The sequence below is a fragment of the Amphimedon queenslandica genome, unplaced genomic scaffold, assembly GCF_000090795.2.
Source record: "Amphimedon queenslandica unplaced genomic scaffold, v1.1 AMPQUscaffold_13020, whole genome shotgun sequence".
In the NCBI taxonomy this organism is placed as follows: domain Eukaryota; kingdom Metazoa; phylum Porifera; class Demospongiae; order Haplosclerida; family Niphatidae; genus Amphimedon; species Amphimedon queenslandica.
Window position 1 is genome coordinate 28,470 of NW_003546744.1, and position 18,268 is coordinate 46,737.

The 18,268-nt window shown below is 35.5% G+C and overlaps 3 protein-coding genes and 1 long non-coding RNA gene across 6 annotated transcripts in view; 1 reads left to right on the forward strand and 3 right to left on the reverse strand.

Moving 5' to 3' along the window:
* The window catches only part of LOC109585712 (uncharacterized), a 10,349-nt gene extending 2,373 nt beyond the window's left edge, over positions 1-7,976 (reverse strand). The window contains exons 1-6 of the mRNA XM_020001839.1: positions 7,827-7,976; positions 7,664-7,756; positions 7,564-7,620; positions 7,411-7,482; positions 7,226-7,360; positions 7,117-7,182 (exon numbers count right to left, since the gene is read on the reverse strand). Coding sequence (XP_019857398.1) covers positions 7,117-7,182; positions 7,226-7,360; positions 7,411-7,482; positions 7,564-7,618 — 328 coding nt within the window. The 5' untranslated portion in view covers positions 7,619-7,620; positions 7,664-7,756; positions 7,827-7,976. The remainder of the gene's footprint in view (positions 1-7,116; positions 7,183-7,225; positions 7,361-7,410; positions 7,483-7,563; positions 7,621-7,663; positions 7,757-7,826) is intronic.
* The window catches only part of LOC109585713 (transmembrane protein 33-like), a 29,150-nt gene extending 16,407 nt beyond the window's left edge, over positions 1-12,743 (forward strand). Inside the window, exons 1-10 of one of the 3 annotated variants that reach the window (XM_020001840.1) lie at positions 9,867-9,967; positions 10,010-10,176; positions 10,422-10,516; positions 10,783-10,882; positions 11,101-11,203; positions 11,465-11,532; positions 11,580-11,602; positions 11,653-11,763; positions 12,195-12,278; positions 12,446-12,743. In XM_020001840.1, the coding sequence (XP_019857399.1) occupies positions 10,159-10,176; positions 10,422-10,516; positions 10,783-10,882; positions 11,101-11,203; positions 11,465-11,532; positions 11,580-11,602; positions 11,653-11,763; positions 12,195-12,278; positions 12,446-12,608 (765 nt within the window). In that variant the 5' untranslated portion in view covers positions 9,867-9,967; positions 10,010-10,158 and the 3' untranslated portion in view covers positions 12,609-12,743. Of the gene's footprint in view, positions 1-9,866; positions 9,968-10,009; positions 10,177-10,421; positions 10,517-10,782; positions 10,883-11,100; positions 11,204-11,464; positions 11,533-11,579; positions 11,603-11,652; positions 11,764-12,194; positions 12,279-12,445 lie in introns of those variants that run through there. The other 2 variants (XM_020001842.1, XM_020001841.1) reach the window with 2 other exon arrangements.
* Positions 5,889-6,311, reverse strand: LOC109585714 (uncharacterized). The gene is made up of 2 exons (XR_002186614.1): positions 6,124-6,311; positions 5,889-6,070 (listed from the first exon to the last, which is right to left on the reverse strand). It is a non-coding gene; the product is annotated as an uncharacterized LOC109585714 (long non-coding RNA).
* A 277-nt stretch (positions 12,744-13,020) lies between the features above and the next one.
* Positions 13,021-16,429, reverse strand: LOC109585717 (ankyrin repeat domain-containing protein 39-like). The gene is made up of 5 exons (XM_020001845.1): positions 16,333-16,429; positions 16,162-16,284; positions 16,028-16,109; positions 13,252-13,373; positions 13,021-13,195 (listed from the first exon to the last, which is right to left on the reverse strand). Exons 1-5 carry the CDS (start codon positions 16,399-16,401, stop codon positions 13,037-13,039), a joined length of 555 nt encoding a protein of 184 aa, XP_019857404.1. The 5' UTR covers positions 16,402-16,429; the 3' UTR covers positions 13,021-13,036.
* Positions 16,430-18,268: the final 1,839 nt, after the last annotated feature.

The window sequence follows — 18,268 nt, forward strand, 5'->3', positions numbered from 1 at the left end:
AGGACTTGTGTCAAGACTAGTATTAGTTTCACTTGTCATCATACTTGATATTCCTTCAGATGTCTATTCAATGCTGTCTCTCATAAATGTTATAACAATGATAATGAGACACCAAAGGTGCGTGGCCTCACCCCTAAAGCTGCTTGGGATGTGTTATGCTTAGCTAGCCTAAGCCAGTATATTTAAATGATATAGATCAAAAGTGCTGACAGCCTGGACTAAGCAAGTGTGAAAAGTATGATGGGCAGACTTGGGTCAAATACAATGCGGAAGTATTTAAATACAAATACAAATACTGTACAAAAACAAAAATACAAATACAAATACAAATACTGTTTTCAGCTTTGTATTTAAATACAATTACAAATACTGCATACATGTATTTCAATTACAAATACAAATACTTTCTTCTCAAGTATAGACAGTTATTAACTACGTAGTTTTATGGATTAATCAATCAAGTAAATTGAAAGCCTCTTTTTATTATGCATGCATGTATAATTAATAATATTTAGTTATAGTCATGTATTGCATTTAATGAACGTTAGTGTTTCAAAGTTTTGTCGCTCAAACAGCATCTTCATTCACATTGAAGTATTTTAAAGTATTTTGCTGTATTTTGAAATACTTCCCTGCTGTATTTCAATTGCAAATACAAATACTTCCTGTTACAAAAACTCAAATTACAAATACAAATACAAATACTTTCAAAAGTATTTAAATACGACTAATTACAAATACTATTTGTATTTGACCCAAGTCTGATGATGGGACTCTAGGATCCCAAAAATTGGTAAAACGTGTTCATAAATTCCCATTAGCATCTCAAGATTTATCACTTATTTATACAGTATATTTATACTTATTGCACTCTCATTTTAAAAACATCATGGGTTTCATAACCACAGCTATTGTTGTGGTCACAATCTATCAAAAACATGCTATGCAAAAAAATTAGAAATTGTGCTTTTGAGGCCAAGGGATTATCATAACAGCTAGCTTCCTAGCTGCAGTTACACTAGCTCTTGCATGCTTGCAGAACTGGCAAGCTGCAGGGCCAACTCCCAGCTTGGTCCTGCTTGGAGACGTGGCATTAATGCAGCAAGACCATGTGAGAGGGAAGCTTCACGTTTTTTTCTCTTCTAAGCGCTATATGATGTTATAATGGCACAAATGCTGTTGCCTAGATAGATTGAGTGACTCAAGAGAGTTTAGGATCCTTAGACTAGCCATGGACTAGCGAACTACTGCTACAGCACTTTACTCGGGATGAAATTCGAGTAGCTATAACTCACCAAAAAGGAAGATTTAAAGAGTCCCACACATATTAAATAAATTAATAGTCTTGATCTACTGGGAAAGAGTCTCATTTACATCCAGAGTACTACCGCTATTGCTGGGCATTTTCTCGTGAGTTAAAAAGCTTGTACTGCCTAGAGCTGTTCTCGAAACATCTCGAAGCAGTAAAGCAAGACTTTTCCTAACAGAAGAGAAGCTCTCACAGGTTTAGAGCATGCGATTGTAAAGATATACATTCTCAAAGACAAAATCTAGCACACAGAATGAACGAGAGCACTAAAGTGCATACCCTCGCCACAATGTGTGTGTAACAATTTTAATAAATTAAGAGAAAAATAATTAGTGAAAGTTTTGACACAGAAAAGAAGCTTCAGCATGTAAAAACTTAGTGAATGTTTTGAGACAGTGAATTTTTTGTTTTTTAGACAGAGAAGAAGCTCCAGCACGCTTGCTGCACTGCTGCAGCAATGTAAAGGTGTGGCTGCAATGAAGGTGTGGCTCAATCAAGCCATGCTCCACCCGCACACACAGTAATGGTGGCACATGGCTCTAAGTGGTGAAGAAAGCTTTAGTTTTTCTCGACTTTTAAACAGTTTAGCATACATTTGTTAGGCTCTATTTGTTGCATACAAACGTCTATTGAGCCCCTGATGTTTAAAGACTCTGGCCGCTACTTCGGGAGAAGAGAGCCTCGTGTAAACTCACAAAAGTATGAATTTTTGGGCTACCATATCTTTAAAACGAAGATAATTAGAGCAATTCCTCTCATATTAATGAAAGATGAGGCTTTGCTTTATTGTTTTATCTGCCCAGTTGCTTTTTTGCTCACACTATGAAAAAGTTGTCGGGGAACTGACCTACGTTTGGCGACTTTGCCAGCTTCTTACTCCACGGAAAAGAAAAATATAGCATTCCCAAGACGGAGAATAATTTTTATAGAGCCAGTGTTGATTATAAGACTCTCCAGGACTAGACAAGAAAGCAGTGTCAGCTCAAAAGTGGAGGCCAAGCGAACACACACAGACAGGACGACTGCTTTACCTAGCCTGACTATGCTTTACCCTCGCTTAGTGATGGGCGATATATCGATTCTTTATCGATATAAACGATATTTTACGGAATCGATTTGAATCATTATCGAAAATTTTATGCAATTTTCATCGATCTATTGACCACGCCCATTTATTAAGGTTAAATAACTAATTTTAATAAGTAATTGCACTGTTGGACTGCAGGAAAGAATCAACTGACCAGTTGTTAGCTCAGCCTACTTCAATAGGAAGAGAACCAAGCTCAGGAGCATGGAAATGATTAGGAAATGAACTTCTCTGATGTCCAGTACAGTTATATCTGTGCTAAAAATCATTAGCCACACCCTTGACACACCCCCAAAATAAGGTGTGGTTATCGTATCGTTAATAATCGATATTTCCTGAAAAAGTCCATTATCGATCGTTATCGAAAATTAAGAAAATTGGCCATATCGCCCATCACTACCCTCGCTTCCACGCCTACGCGTGGGCTCGGGTAACGAGTGCACTATAGCACATGCCCTCGCCACAATCAGTGAAGTGTAACACAACAAAAGTGAAACAGTAATGGTTTTTTTCAAGAAAAATTGGAAAGAATGTTGCTGACTTTCTGTTTAGCTACCTTGCTGCTGCAGCAATTAAAGGTGTGGCTGGAATGAAAGGTGCAGGTGTGGCTCAGCTCAATCAAAATTGCACCTCCCAGTTTAGTAAAATGGTGCCATGTGGCCTTAGGCCACTCCAATTAAATTTATAGTTTCCCGTTACCCGCCCGCACCCTCCCGCTTCATTTTTTAATTAAAATAATTTATTTTTTATTATCACCTCGTGGTAGCTAAAATGGAGTAGCTCCAGGAGTAGCTATCACTTTTCACAGGTTTTTGGTGTGTAAAACTATCCCTGCTTCAGGCATTTATGTCTTTTCTTTCAGATACTAGATAATTTTAGTTTTTCGAGTGGGGCTTTTATCACCGACACTGGCAACAGCCTCTAGTGCTGTCCCACCGACCTACGTATCTGTCGTCAGTCCAGTTGTTATTTCACCAGATATTCTGGTATTTATAATCTCAATTGAATATACGCTTAGTCTAGTTAGTATACACCCGGTTCTTTTCGTTCATTCTGCCTTTTATCTTTCTCTGAAACGTCCATAAGTATATATGTCACTTGAAATCCACACTTGATTATCATTGCCTTAGGACCTGCTGACTAAGCTCGTATCAGTCGTATTTATTGTACTGTCTCTCTGTTGTCGACTCCTATCACTCAGTATGTCACTTTATTTTATTGCTAAGTCTGTCTTTATATTGTCTTATTGTAGTACTAAGTACATACCAACTTGTGTGTACTATATATTGTGGACTCAGACCTCACTTAGTAGATCTTATTTTAAGACTGCATTGTAAAGACTCATCCATAAGTATGTCACTTCTTTTGAAATCTTATCATAAAAATTTATATTGTCTCATTGTATATATATATATAGTATTATCCCTCACAAGATCTCATGAGTATATTCTCATCTGCTTTTTTCGTTTTGTTCCTGCTACTATTTTTTGTTTGTTTTGTACATTCTACGAGTATCATTAGCTCCCAATTAAGTCCAGTCATGTGTTCTATGCTTCATCTCGTTAATACAACAGCCGTTGTGACTCCTCCATTAGCTAAAACAGTGTTTTCGTGGACGATTCTGAAGGTATCTGATGAGGAGAGTACAATAGAGGGATTTTTTAGTAGCAATGTCAGACCACGGCTCTTATTTGCTTTTTGTGAGATTGAGTCTGCTCTTGTTGGTCCTGAGAAAGGGTTGCTAGATGGTGTTGATATTAACTTGCCAATAGTGGGTGTTATGAATTCGTTTGGGCACTTCCTGAAATATGTTGTTAAATGCTCTAACCCCACTTCTACTGCAACTGATACTTTTGATATTCTAAAATGTGGAGTTGCATCCTGTTTCATATGTTCACCTATTCGTCTTCCCTTGAATGTTTTCAACCAACTCAGACATCTTCCCCTTCTGATTCCTGATCAAAACGAGACACCTACGGTGCATGGCCTCGCCCCTATAGCTGCTATGGTGCATGCCCGCACTTCAATAACTGTTTGATTATCAGCATGAAGAGAGTCTGCTCAACACTAGCTTCCTACAGTTGTACTTGCTCTTGAATACCTGCAGAAGTAGCAGCACTGCAGCACATATATGCAAGCAGCTCCAGCCCCTCCCATGCATGTAGATTGAATTGAAAGGTGTGGCAGGCAGCAAGACTGAAGACCATGTGAGAAAGAAGCTTCACTTTTTCTTTACTAATCAGCAATATGATAAACTTGCTGACAAAAAAAGTTGCTGCCTTTGTATATTTGAGATAGTATAGGTACTTTACTGCCTATAACCCAGCAAGTTGTTGCTCTAGCGCTGCACAAACGAGTGACCTCAACAATTTCAAGTAAGTATAACTCTTCATCAAGTAAGATTTAGAGAAATCTGTTCATAATTTTTGAAGGCCATGTTCTAATCTACTGAAAAATGCTACCAGCTATCTCTAAAGTGCCAACACAACGGAACTTGGCCCAACTACTCGATTTTCTTACTTTGAAGCTTCTGTACCTAGCACTTGTATTTGAGCAACACAAAACAGTTAAGAAAGACTTTTCCACGTCAAAAAGAAAGATCTAGGAGCTTAGAACACGCTGTGCTAAAGTTATTGTTTATTAAAAACAAATTTCAGTTGTACAGAATGAATGAATGAATGACAGACACACACAACAACTACCTATACCTCGCGTAGACGAGGCCAAAAATGATGGCCACTATCTTCCTTTTCAAGATGTATTTGGCTCTCAGACAAGTGAAGAACACCGGCCTTTATATAAGAAGGGTACAGTTGCTAAACAGGGAAGAAGAAAGAGGAAGCTACCATATTACGCCAGTGTACAACACGTCAGGAACTCACAACTAATGGTGCAGTGTTCTGAATGCAGTCTATGGCGTTTAATATTCTCTAAATATAGACTAACTAAGGAACAGCGTGAAGCATTGCAGCAATTAATTGAGGACTTTGAGTATACTTGTGGGGCTACACTAAAAGATTTACATCTACCTGCAGAATTTGATGATGTTGACGTAAGGGATCATGACTGTTTCGATACTATAGAGAGACTGTATTATAGTGCAAAATATGCACCTATTTGTATATACTGTGGCATTGAGCAGTCATATAGTGATGAAAGGAGCTATCCACAGTGCCTTTTGTGCAAGGATAAGCCCACTGTTGTTAAAAAATAAAATATTCTTTTTTTTGTGATTATAATGAATATTCATAATAATAATTAATTATGCGCCCGCCCGCATGGTACCCGCCTCTGAAACGGGAAACTATTAATTTAATTGGAGTGGCACTTACTGTGGACAGAAAGCTTTAGTTTTTCTAGGCATGCACACAGTTTTACACAGATTTGTTAGGCTCTACTTGTTTCATGCAATTACTATATCCAGTTTCTTCAGTTTCGAGGCAGTAGCCACCTTCTCAGAGAGGAGCCGCTACGCTACAAAATCACAGTGGCTGGTGAGTCACACTTAAGCTGTCATATCTCACAAACGAAGGAAAGTCAAGCAATTCCACACATACTTTTTGCTCTCCATGTTTTCCTTTACCTGTTGTTGCCTTCAAAGGTACCATAGCTTCAACTATGCAAAAGTTACTAGTAAACTTTTTCTGTTCTTAAATGCTGCCAACTTTTGCCACCTTGGAAAAGAACAAAAGAGTTTATTATAGAAAAAGAACAACTTTTTCTGTACCTAATTGGCAAAAGAAATGCTCTGAAGAGTTTGACTAAAAAGTAGCATCAGCCAAAAAATCATCCATGATTGAAAATTTTGCTAACACACACACACACACACACACACACACACACTGACAGCACGAGCGCAGTACCCTCGCCTATACGCCTACGGCGTGGGCGAGGGCAATGAATGACAGACAGACAAACCATAGATATTATAGACTACGTAACCTATTATTATAGGTTACGTAGGTTAGGTTACTACGTATTATAGGTTACGTAGTCTATAATATCTATGGACAAACCGAGTACCTAGTCCTCGCCTACGCAAAGCTGGGCGAGGCCAACTACGCAAAGCTGGGCGAGGCCAATAATAATAAAGAAAATTATTGTTTGTGTAAAATCAACAAGTATCACAATTGCAACTAAAGAAATACGCTAAATATTATTTTAAAAATCAACACAAACAAGAACATAAAAAATTAAAAAAAAAAACAAGATGAAGTAGGATTCTGAACAACCAACAAATTTACGAAATATTATTAAAAAATCAACACAAACAAGAACATAAAAAATTTAAAAAAACAAGATGAAGTAGGATTCCGAACGACCAACGAAAATACGAAATGAAAATCCTACTCGTGACGCAAATTCTACTCTACATTGCAAGGTGATCCGTAATTCTTACATAATAACATTAAAAGTACAATGTAGAGTAGAATTTGCGTCACGAGTAAGATTTTCATTTCGTATTTTCATTGGTCGTTCGGAATCCTACTTCATCTTGTTTTTTTTTAATTTTTTATGTTCTTTATGGACATGGTTTGGTAGAACTTTTAGGACTGACTAAAAATAGTTGTCACTCCTCAACATTGTTTTTTCTGAAGAATACTTGCTATGATTCTATTCTATTTTGTTACAAGCAGATCAGTTCTCTAAAGCAGGTTCATATCAATGATATCATTATTTATTATAGTAACAGTCAGTTAATAAATAATGACACATATACCTTTATCATCATCTTCATCTCTCAATTTAACAATTTCAGCTAACAAAGTCAATTTTTTCCTCCACTCTGATTAATAACTATACATTATTAATAAAAATTTATACTGTACCTCTTATTACATCTCTATAATCTTCATTCTCTTCTCCTTTATTAAATATATGTGCACTAATTACTGATATTTGTTCTTTTAGTTCAGCTAATTCTCTCTTAATATCTATTAATGATTCATTCTGATCCAGTAAACCTATCATAGTATAATTATAATACACTAACACATACATTATGATTCAGTACCAGTTTTATTTGTTAATAATAATTGCAATTGTTCTATTTCCATTCTCATTCCTCTTCTGATTCTGTATGATGCTACAAATAAATAATAATAATGATAATAATAGTATTAATAATAATGATGATGATAATGTTGCTGATGATGATAATCCTAACCTGAACTAGTATCTGTGCCTAATGACAAGTTTTGCTGAATTTCCTTTACTCTCATTTCTACATTATTTCAATTATAATTAATAAATTTTATTATACTTACTTGTTAGTGCTTCTTCTAATTGTTTGTTTGTTTTTATTTCTTTTATTAATTGTTTATTAACTATTGTCACACTTGTATCAGTTGATAGTATATCTGAAATATAATAATTATTCATCAATTAATAATACTGGTCAACAACCATTACATTAATGTATTATTATACCTTGATTAATTACTGATTGAGGTATTGCTCCTTCTGTTTCCTTTCTTTCTATTCTTGCTACTCTCTCTTCCTATAATTCAAATACAGTAATCTTGGCACATGCAAGGAACACTTTCAAAAATGTAACAATTAAATTAAACCTAATAATTTATGATACTTTAATTGTGTAATAATCAAACACAAAGATAAGAAAAAAATGTAGTTGATACCTCCTCTTTCAGTGGTTCCTGTATTCCCTTTATAATACAGTATATAATGATAATTACTGACAGTATATACACATACTTGTATCTTTTGTTTCTTCCATATTGTGCAGTATCCAACAGTAAGCTTCATTAGACCATTCTTTATTAATAATTCAAGATTCTCACTCACTTTTATAATGAGAGCTCCAGTGAGAGAGTGAGGGAAGGAGCAAGTGACAATGATGGAGTTTCCTTTCTTGATATATTTTATTTTTGCTAGTTTACCAGACGCTTTGGAAACGATTTTTTTAATATCCTGTAGCATGTGGTCATCTGGTTCCCAGTCAAAGACATATGTAACTGTTTCACATTGAAGAGAAGGACTACCTCCTAATGCTTCAAATTTCTCATTTAAGCAAAGACTAATCTTTACTGTGCGACAAAACTCTTTTAATATGGCTTTGTATTTTTCGATATATTTTTCAGCTTCTTTGATTTTAAATTCTTCAACCAGTGATTGAAGCAGCTTAATATTGATCAATGAACACTCTTTCTCTATTATGGACAATACTTCAGAAATATCTGTACATTCATCTAATGATGCTTTGAGGCTACTCTTAAAGCAACAAAGATATTCCTTGATGTCATCTAATGGTGGTGGCTTGTTCTTCATGATTCTACGAACTTTGTATAACATTCCAGCATAAGACGTTTGTATCGAAGTGAATTCAACACTCATGCACTCAGGAATGGCTATCTCAACTATTGAGAAATAAAAATAAATTACAGTTTTATTATTAATATTATACCTACCAGTTGGTGTATTAGGTAGAGTAGGTGATGGTGTAGTTGTTCCAGTGCTTAATGTATCAGTGCTCATATCATCATCAGGAATAACAACTTTAATAAGCTTCTTATCATCATTGAAGCATTGGTCTATGAAACAAATTATGAGCATCATTGCTCAAACGTAACAGGCTTACCATAGTCTCTTTGTATAGCTGTTCCTAGTTTTACATTACCAGTGAACTTGCACAACACACTAGCAAATGTTTGTAGTAAACTATACTTGCTTTGAATAGCTACTATAATGGCAGCTAACAGGACTTCACGTTGATTAGGAACAGAGGGACTAGCTAATTCCACACTAGCCAATACTTGTCCTGTTATGACACCCTCTCTTTGAAGCATAATAGTTACACTGACAGGATCAGAGAGAGACTGAGAGAGGAGTGGATGATGAGTGTTGAATATATCAATAGCCTTAGCTTTACGTTCTATAGAATACACAAACACAGTCAATACTAATACAATCAGTGATATTAACTTACTCTCTTGATCTAACTTGTCAGCTGCAGCATTCTCATTCATAGATTTAAGAGCATCTGACAGTGAGTCAAAGGTAGCTCCTCCTTTACTGTCAACATTATCAGCTCTACGCAACCACTTGGAGATACACTCTGTCAAGCAGCGAGGTATATCATCAGAAAAAATTACTTCCAAAACATCCAGTGTGTATTTATGAAGTCCTAGTGTCAGTCCCAGCTCATGCCATCTTGTCTGAGGGAAACCACATCTCTTCAACAGATCAAGTTAAGTACATCAATTAGTTGATCTAAAATCATATTCAATGATACATAGATAGTTAATGAACATTACCAATAGTCAAAGGAGAAGAGAAGAGATTCAGAGAAGCTTTAGTTGAGGGTTTAGTTGCCATTACACTGTTTACACAAGCTTCACCGGATGCAAGTTTTGCAAAGGGAATGAAAAGGAGAGGCTCGTTTAGGGCGGGGCTGTGTACGAGATCTTTTAACCTTAACCCTCAACATGGCAGTATATACAAGCTACGCCCAGTCGCCCACCATCACATGGCCTCAGATGAGATAAAGTTGAAAAGATTAGCTGAGAAATTGTGTCAGAAAGAAGCTTGCGCCATTCAATACTGCCTCCAAGGTCAGTATACTTCATAATAAATCAATATTTCTTTATTAACAGGTAGTAATTACCAGGAGGATAAGTGTACTAGGGAGAAACAGGCCCTCATTGACTGCTGTAATAAATTGAGTCAAAATATTCTGGAACATTCTACACACTGTGGCCTCTCTTCAATAAAAAAGAAATAAAATACTATCAATAGGATAACAATGGACAATAGCTTAATGGTGAATAGAAATGTATTAATCTACCTGTACATATGTACATGTATAACATGTTTTGTCATGTTCCTTACCTCAAGTATATTAATGTACTTGTATGTATTGTGTAATACATAATAATTTTGTTGCTATTAATATTAATAGTTTAAACTATTGCAAAGCATACCCATCATGAAAATGTCATTAATATTAATAATGTGTACTATCAATAAGAAGAAATATCCCTCTCTCTCTCTCTCTTTCTCTATCAGGATCATGTTAAAGCTAATCGTTCAAAGAGTCTACAGTTTCTATTAAGAATCATTACATTAACTTGTGGACTATTGTTTATATTATCAGGAATAATGTGAGTCAATTACTTATAATAGCTATTGATAATAATAATAGTAATAATGTAATTACGTGTATGTGTATGTGCATGCACATGTATACAAGGAGTTAATATTAATATTAATATGTATATGATATATGAGAAATTAATATTGGTAATTGGTGATTTTATGAAGAAATTCACCAAGTAACTTCCACAGACAAATTCGCCAAATATTACTCTCGCCAATTAATCATCTTGTACGATATGATGATAATATTGTCCTCTTCTCTCTCTCCCAGTGTTTCACCTTATACTGGTGTGTCCTCCTATTATTATGCTTTCCTTTCTTCTTTGCTCACTTTTGGTATTCAACTCAACAAGAGAATGACAGAGAACCAGGCAAGAAGTTACTAATGTACTTTCAGTTATTGTTTTCAATATTCATTATAATAACAACCATACAATGTTTATAATATCATTGTTATTAAGTACATAAAAAGGGTTACATGTATTTACAAGTACATGAAATACAGCATAGTGTTACATGTACATGCGTGCAACTTACATGTACAATATACATGTAGCTCTTAAATGTGTTATTTATTCTTGTTTTTTAGGTGTCGTTGGTTAGTCGTGCGTTTATCAACCTGTTGGTTACTGAGGACAGTGGACACTATGTGCTATATAGCTTCTTCTTTTATAATCAATACCCCAATATTAGTGGGTTAAAGGGGAGGGGGAGGGAGGGATTTGTGAGGGAGAGAGGGAGGGATGGGTGAGGGAGAGGGAGAGGGAGGGAGAGAGAGGGAGGGTGGGAGAGAGAGGGGGGGAGGGGGAGAGGGAGGGAGAAAGGGAGGAAGAGTTATTATAGAGACTGTCTAGTTGGATTCTTAAGATGTTAAAGAAGGAGAGGGAGAGAGAAAGTTGGAGAGGATATATCTTGTACATATTATTGTTTTATAATATTTCTTTATTTTCTAGTTCATCTTTTTCCAATTGTTCTTTATGCTTTTCTTGGCATTGCACGCTTCATGCAAGAAATTCACCAAGTAATAATAATTAATAATAATTATCATTATTATTATTATTTATGTAGCTTGTATCGCCTAGTGTTGCAAGGTATAACAAATAATATAGAATTATTATTTATTTATTATTGTTATTATTAGTAAATTATTAGTAATCTCAAGATGGGCTTCAGTAAACCAGTCCCCAGTCCACAGGTTCATTGCTTATTGTGAAGTGTTTACATTTCCTATTATGCTATGGGAGATACTAGCGTGAGTCAACATGTACAGTACATGTACTTATTGTACAGTTGGTATAAGTCAAGGGAGATTGATCTTATGATGTCCTTATGCTGTGTAGCAAGTTTGAGCTGATTCCTACTTCAATTTTTCAAGTTACAGCCATTTTTAAAAATGAGCCAAAATCTGAAAAATACCCAAGGCTATAGCCCATGGTTTTTTCCAAAAAATGGCTCCGAAATCACCCCAAATTTTTATTACATTTTCTGATATATATTGACGTACTTATTCTGTATAGAAAGTTTGAGCTGATTCCGACGTCGATTTTTCAAGTTATGGCCATTTTGAATAATTTACCACTTTCCTGCACTACATGTACATATCCATGCTTTGTAATCAAAATTGTTCATCTTATGTACATTTTAGATACTAAGCATGATTCTCTCTCTCTCTCTTTATTACAGTGGTCATATGTTCATTCTGGCTCCTTTGTTTTATTATAATTTTCTAAAAATGAGATACACCTCAAGGAGAAACGGCAGTGTTAGGTAAGAACTACATGTACATTTGTCGTATTGATGCCTCACTTTTACTCTCGTCATTTTTTCTCTCTATTTTATTCTTTTTCTAACCTTCTCTCACTCTACCTCCTTGTCTCTCTTTCTTTCCTATTTCACTCTCTCTCCCTCCCTCCCTTTCTCCCTCTCTCCTCCAGGATGGTATTTAGTGAGCTCCACACTTCTGCCTGTTTCATTGCTGCTCACAGAAACTGTCCCACAATTATATCCAGTGTCATTTATAAAATGGACTCTGTCATATCAAGACTGAACCCAATAGTAACTACAACTACTCCTCCTCCTCCTCCTCGAACAGAGTGAAGAGAGAGAGAGGGAGGGACAATGTGTATATGTATATGTATTAATAATACGATAATTTGTATGTGACATACGTTTAGTAATTTTTTGTTTTATTTTTATTTAAAAAGAGAGAAACTGTTTGTAGAGATAGAGAGAGTCAGAAATACATATAATTTAGAACTTAAAAAAATTTACATAATTATTAATAATTTTCTGTTTATTATTTGTGACCATAATTGACAAAAGGGCCCTTATGGCGGATTTTTCAAATGATTGTTATAATGGAAAATATCAACCTGTGAGTGCTTTGTTAGACAATCATTGTTTGTAAAAGTTTCATGGTAACTTTTTGCATCCTGTGGAGTAATTTTATGATGAATGGGGCTCAGGAAGTTGGATTTCTTAGGCTAGAAAGACAAATTTCACTACCCGCCATAAGGTACCTTTTGTCAATTATGGTCACATTTTAGACTATTAATTTCTAGTTTTATTTTCTCGTCTTTAATTAAATCCATAGGATACTCTCCTTTATTGTTAGTCACGTTTAGAAGTGACGGCGAATTATTAATTATTAATTTAATTATGTTTACGTCACCTCCTTCAGCACCCTGAATCATAAACAAAAACAACAAACAAATAATTAAAAATATATAATATTTAATACTTTATGTAAAGCTGTCATTCCGTCACTGTCTTTCAAGGAAGGATCTGCGTTGTTGCTTAGCAACAGCTTGACGATGTTACCATGGCGACTATAAGCCGCCCTGTGTAGTGGTGTGACTCCACCTAAAGAAGAGCAGTAATACCGTATAGCGGAAAATTTTCGTGGATTTCGTGTTTTTTCAAAATCCACGAAAATTAATCCAATACAGTTCAAGATGGCCAAAAAGTAGAAAACCATAAAAATTAAAGCCACGAAATTGATTTTTGAACAGATCCACGAAATTTTTGGGCCACAAAAATTTTCCACTATATGGTACATACTGTACCTATACATGTACATGTACATGCCTAGTCTTGGTATTATCTATGTAAACTGTCAAACAGCTGCAGTACTTGAATGTGTAAACAATCTGTAAACCTCAAAGAAACTCATTTAAGAGGCCTAATCTTTAAAATTTTGACTTCCCAAACAAAACCCTTCAATCCTGGTTGACCACACCCACTAATTACCCCACCCATATCATTAAGGCCACCCCAAAAATTCAATACTAGATCTGTCCCTAATATACATTAATACACTCATTTGCAATATCAATCAAATCAACAACCGACAGGCTAATCGTATCATAAATAGTGATGGGCAATATATCAATTCTTTATCGACATAAGATATTTTATGGAATAAATTTGAATTATCATCAAAATTTTTATGCAATTTTTGTCAATGTATTGACCACACCCATTTATTAAGGTTAATAAATAATTGTAATAAGAAGGCAAGAGCATGAAAGTGATCTTCTCTCATGAATCGTATCATTAATAATCAATATTTTCCTTTTAAAAGTCCATTATCGATTGTTATCGAAAATTAAGAAAATTGGCCATATCGCCCGTCACTAATTGACAAATCAATCATGAAAATGAAAGTTGAAAATTAAAAAATAAAGACATGACAAAAGACAGGACAAGTTCATTGTCCTCTCCAAAAAATTTCCCTGCAATCCTGTTCTGGATTCCAGTTGCAAGTTCATATTATATTCTACTTCCACATCAATCCTACTTTATATAGTGAATAAATTTGACCAGGCTATCGTGGGTCGTACTCTATGAATATCACTAACAGACCACATCAAAGGAACACAGTTTATATAGGTAGTTAAGTACAAGCCAACCACACTAAATTGATTAATTTTACAGTTTTAATGATATTCATTAGGATCATAGCCAGGGGGGGCAAGGGGGCAAATGCCCCCTTTCATAAATCAAAATTTTAGATTAAGAAAATAATAATGGAATCGTACTTGTATCGAAGGAGAAATGGGAATTGTTTGAAAGGGTTCCGAATTAAACCACACCCAAAAAAACCCCCCTTTAATATTAAACCAGTAGTTAATACATTAATTATTTATTATTGTTACATTTTAGTGCTGATGAAGTACCATATAGCTAGAAATTTCTGTGGCCCAAAATTTCTGCGAATTGCCAAAAAATGGCTTTTGCGGATTTTATTTTTGCGAATTCACTTGATCACACTACTGATCAATGGCTGCTCTTCACTACTTACCAGAACTGTATAGCTGATGATGACACAAAGCTCTATCAGGATATTAGGCAAGATAGGATTACTCTTTGACGTAGAACAGTGCTAGGAAAACGCCATGTGCTTCACTATAATTACACTGAGAAGAGGCGTGGCAAGCCACACCTTTTAATTTACCTATTTTTTGCAGATTTAATTTTTGCAATTTTGTTCAAATTCGCAAAATTCGCAAAAATTTTGGGCCACAGAAATTTCTAGCTATACGGTACTTAGAATTGGTATTCAATTCCATCAATTCCAGTCTCAAAAGTATTTGGAACTGGAGTCAATTGCAAATTTCTGGATTCACCCATCATTTTTTAAAATTAAAAAAACCCAATAAATAATAATCAATGCATATGCATTAAAAGAAAATTACAATATCAAATCAAAGAACTATTAATTTTTTCATAATACAATCATACAAGACAGGACAAGTAGAATGTCCATCCAAAAATTTTTTTTTTACAGGAGTGATGCTGTCCAGGGTTCTCAGTCCACTAATATTAAGAATGCTACTTTATATAGTGAATATATTTGACCAGGCTATCGTGGGTCGTACTCTATGTATATCATTAACACAGCACATCAAAGGAACACAGTTTATATAGGTAGTTAAGTGAAAGTAGACCACACTAATGATATTCACATTTTAATCAAGTGAAAGTTGTTTTATAGACATCACAAAATCAAAACAGCTGGAGGCGCAAAATATAAAGTCTACTTGAATCCTTATAATCTCCAGTACTCTCAATTATTCATAAATTTTAAAGTCATAATAGCCTTTAAAATCAGCTACATTTGTTGTTACAACTAGTTTTGCCTGACTAGTAAAAAAGATCAATCAAGTTTGACAAGTGAAAAGTTTTTACTGCATAATAGCTGGAAATTTTGGAGGGAGAGAATTTAGCAAACTTAGCATTTTGATAACCATTCGCAAAAAATAAAAATCTGACACTTTGAGCCATATTATGGACATGCTCAATGCATCACAGAAGGACACAAATGCACCAAATTAAAACTCGCAAATCATCAAAAATTTACCAATTTACTTCCACCAAAATTGCCAGTAATGCGGTATTGGCGTCAATCCAAGCTATGTATGGTATAACTATTATTGGCGTTAATTTATTCAATTTAGCGAAATTTGCTAAAATTAGTAACATCATAAAAATTTTGTATAATAATAATTATATACCTGGCGTCTGTGGGTTGGGGTCAGCCCCTGCTATTAAAAGCTTGTGAACTACACCATAATGTCCGTGTCTACTAGCGTAATGCTAATTATTAATAAAAATGAAATTTTAAAAATTAATAAAGTTTTTTAGTTACCAAAGGGGAGTATCCGGAAGTATCCTGGATGTTTGGGTCCGTACCTTCAGATAACATCCGTGTCACTGTCCGTTCATCTCCGTCCATTGCAGCATTCCAGATCCCTCTAGAAAACTCAAGCTCCTACAATATGTATAAAAAAACTCATTCATTATATCAATAGTACGATACTTGTATTGATTGAGACCCTGTCGTGTTAGAAATACAAGAGCAATCAGAGTGGTCCCCACAATCCGCCATCTTGTTTTAATATACGGACGGTAGGACCCATATACGGATATTAGATAATCCCGTATTTGTTAATAAGATCATTGGGATGCTTCAGTTATCGCCTTCATCGCGAGCCTCTTTCTCCTCTTCCCTCTCCTAATCTACAGGTTAGTCAATGGTATATTAAAGCCCATACTCTCTTCTGTTAGTAGGATTACAGAAATGGCGGGTCCCAGCTTCTCTTTTCTCTCAATCTCATTCATTTCCCTTTTATTCCTCACTGTGACTCAGGCCGAGTCTGTCTCACTGTATATATTAGCATCAGAGACAACTGGTAATAAATAAATATATATCTATTCTTTAATTTTAAATATTATATTGTGTTGATTTATAATTATTCTTATTGTTTTTTTTAATAATTATTATTTCTAATTTCTGTGTACACTTGTAATACTTTTGTGGTTGTAACCAAAACACTTACCACAATAAGAGCACTGATGTATCTTCACTCTCACCATACTGTGTAATACTTACTATCCTTTCTACATGTGTACTTCTCTCTCTCTCACTGTCTGTCTCTCTCCCCTCCCTCCCTCTCTCTCTCCCTCCCTCTCTCTCTCTCTCTCCCTCCCTCTCTCTCTCTCTCCCTCCCTCCCTCTCTCCCTCCCTCTCTCTCCCTCTCTCTCTCTCCCTCCCTCTCTTTCTCCCTCCCTCCCTCTCTCTTCCTCCCTCTCTTTCTCCCTCCCTCTCTCTCTCTCCCTCCCTCTCTCTCTCCCTAGGTATATCTGATGATATTGACCTAATAAGTAATGGCACTAATGTTCATAACTGGGTAGTACCACAAGCTCTTATTTCTAATGGTGCACTATTAACTTTTAATGTATCTGAATCATACATAGTAAGAAGATGAAAGAGAGAGGGAGGGAGAGAGAGAGAGAGAGAGGGAAAGAGAGAGAGAGAGGGAAAGAGAGAGAGAGAGAAAGAGAGAGAGAGAGAGAGAGACGCACACATAGTAACATTGCTATTACTACATATCTTCATGATGTTGTCTGTTACAGTTGACTTATGCAACTAATTGCACTGGATCAAAGTACCTGTCCTGTCCTGTTTTCACTAGCAATGCGTCTCACATTAAAGACATTGGGAAAGGTATACAGTAATTCCTTTAGATAATACATGTATTATGTATAGGTATTCATGTACATGTGCAGTCATATGTGATACAGTATACAGTATTCTTTTACTCCATGTTGTTATTATTCTTATTTGATCATATTTCTTTGATGTCTGTGGCTCATAGTTACATGTGTATGTACACGTATGTGTTCATGTATGTGTGTGTGTGAACACCTGCTCTTAGTATGTTCAACAATAATTAATTTTTTTGATTTTTTGTATTGTGTCACTTATCGTGTTTATTACTCCTTCTTATCTCTCTGTCTCTGTTTTGTCTCTTTCCCTTCCTCTCTCACTCACTCTCTCCCTCCCTCTCTCTCCCTCCCTCCCTCCCTCTCCCTCCCTTCCTCTTCCTCTCCCTCCCTTCCTCTTCCTCTCCCTCCCTTCCTCCCTCCCTCTCTCTCTCCCTCTCTATCTCCCTCTCTCTCCCCCTCCAGTAATGATGACAGTTTCATGTTCTCTCAATCAGGATACTATTGTTAATGAAGTGTTGAATTTCTCTTATCGTTGGACCAAGTTAGAGTCTGGAGTATTTAATGATCACTTTATAATAACTATCAATAACATACAATGTAAGGAAGAGAGAGGGAGGGAGGGAGGAAAGAGAGGGGGGAGAGGGAGGGAGGGAGGAAAGAGGGGTAGGAATAAAAGCTGCAAAAGATGAAATGTAAAGTTTTCTTTATAGTGTAAGGAAAGCATTCCCTCAAGTGCATTTTATAGC

Coding starts and splice junctions, on each gene's coding strand:
- LOC109585717 (XM_020001845.1), bottom strand. CDS start 16,401: ATGGCGGATTGTGGGGACCACTCTGATTGCTCTTGTATTTCTAACACG. Junction 16,285..16,332: donor CAGGGTCTCAATCAATACAA/GTATCGTACTAT, acceptor TACATATTGTAG/GAGCTTGAGTTTTCTAGAGG. Junction 13,374..16,027: donor CCCCAACCCACAGACGCCAG/GTATATAATTAT, acceptor GCTCTTCTTTAG/GTGGAGTCACACCACTACAC.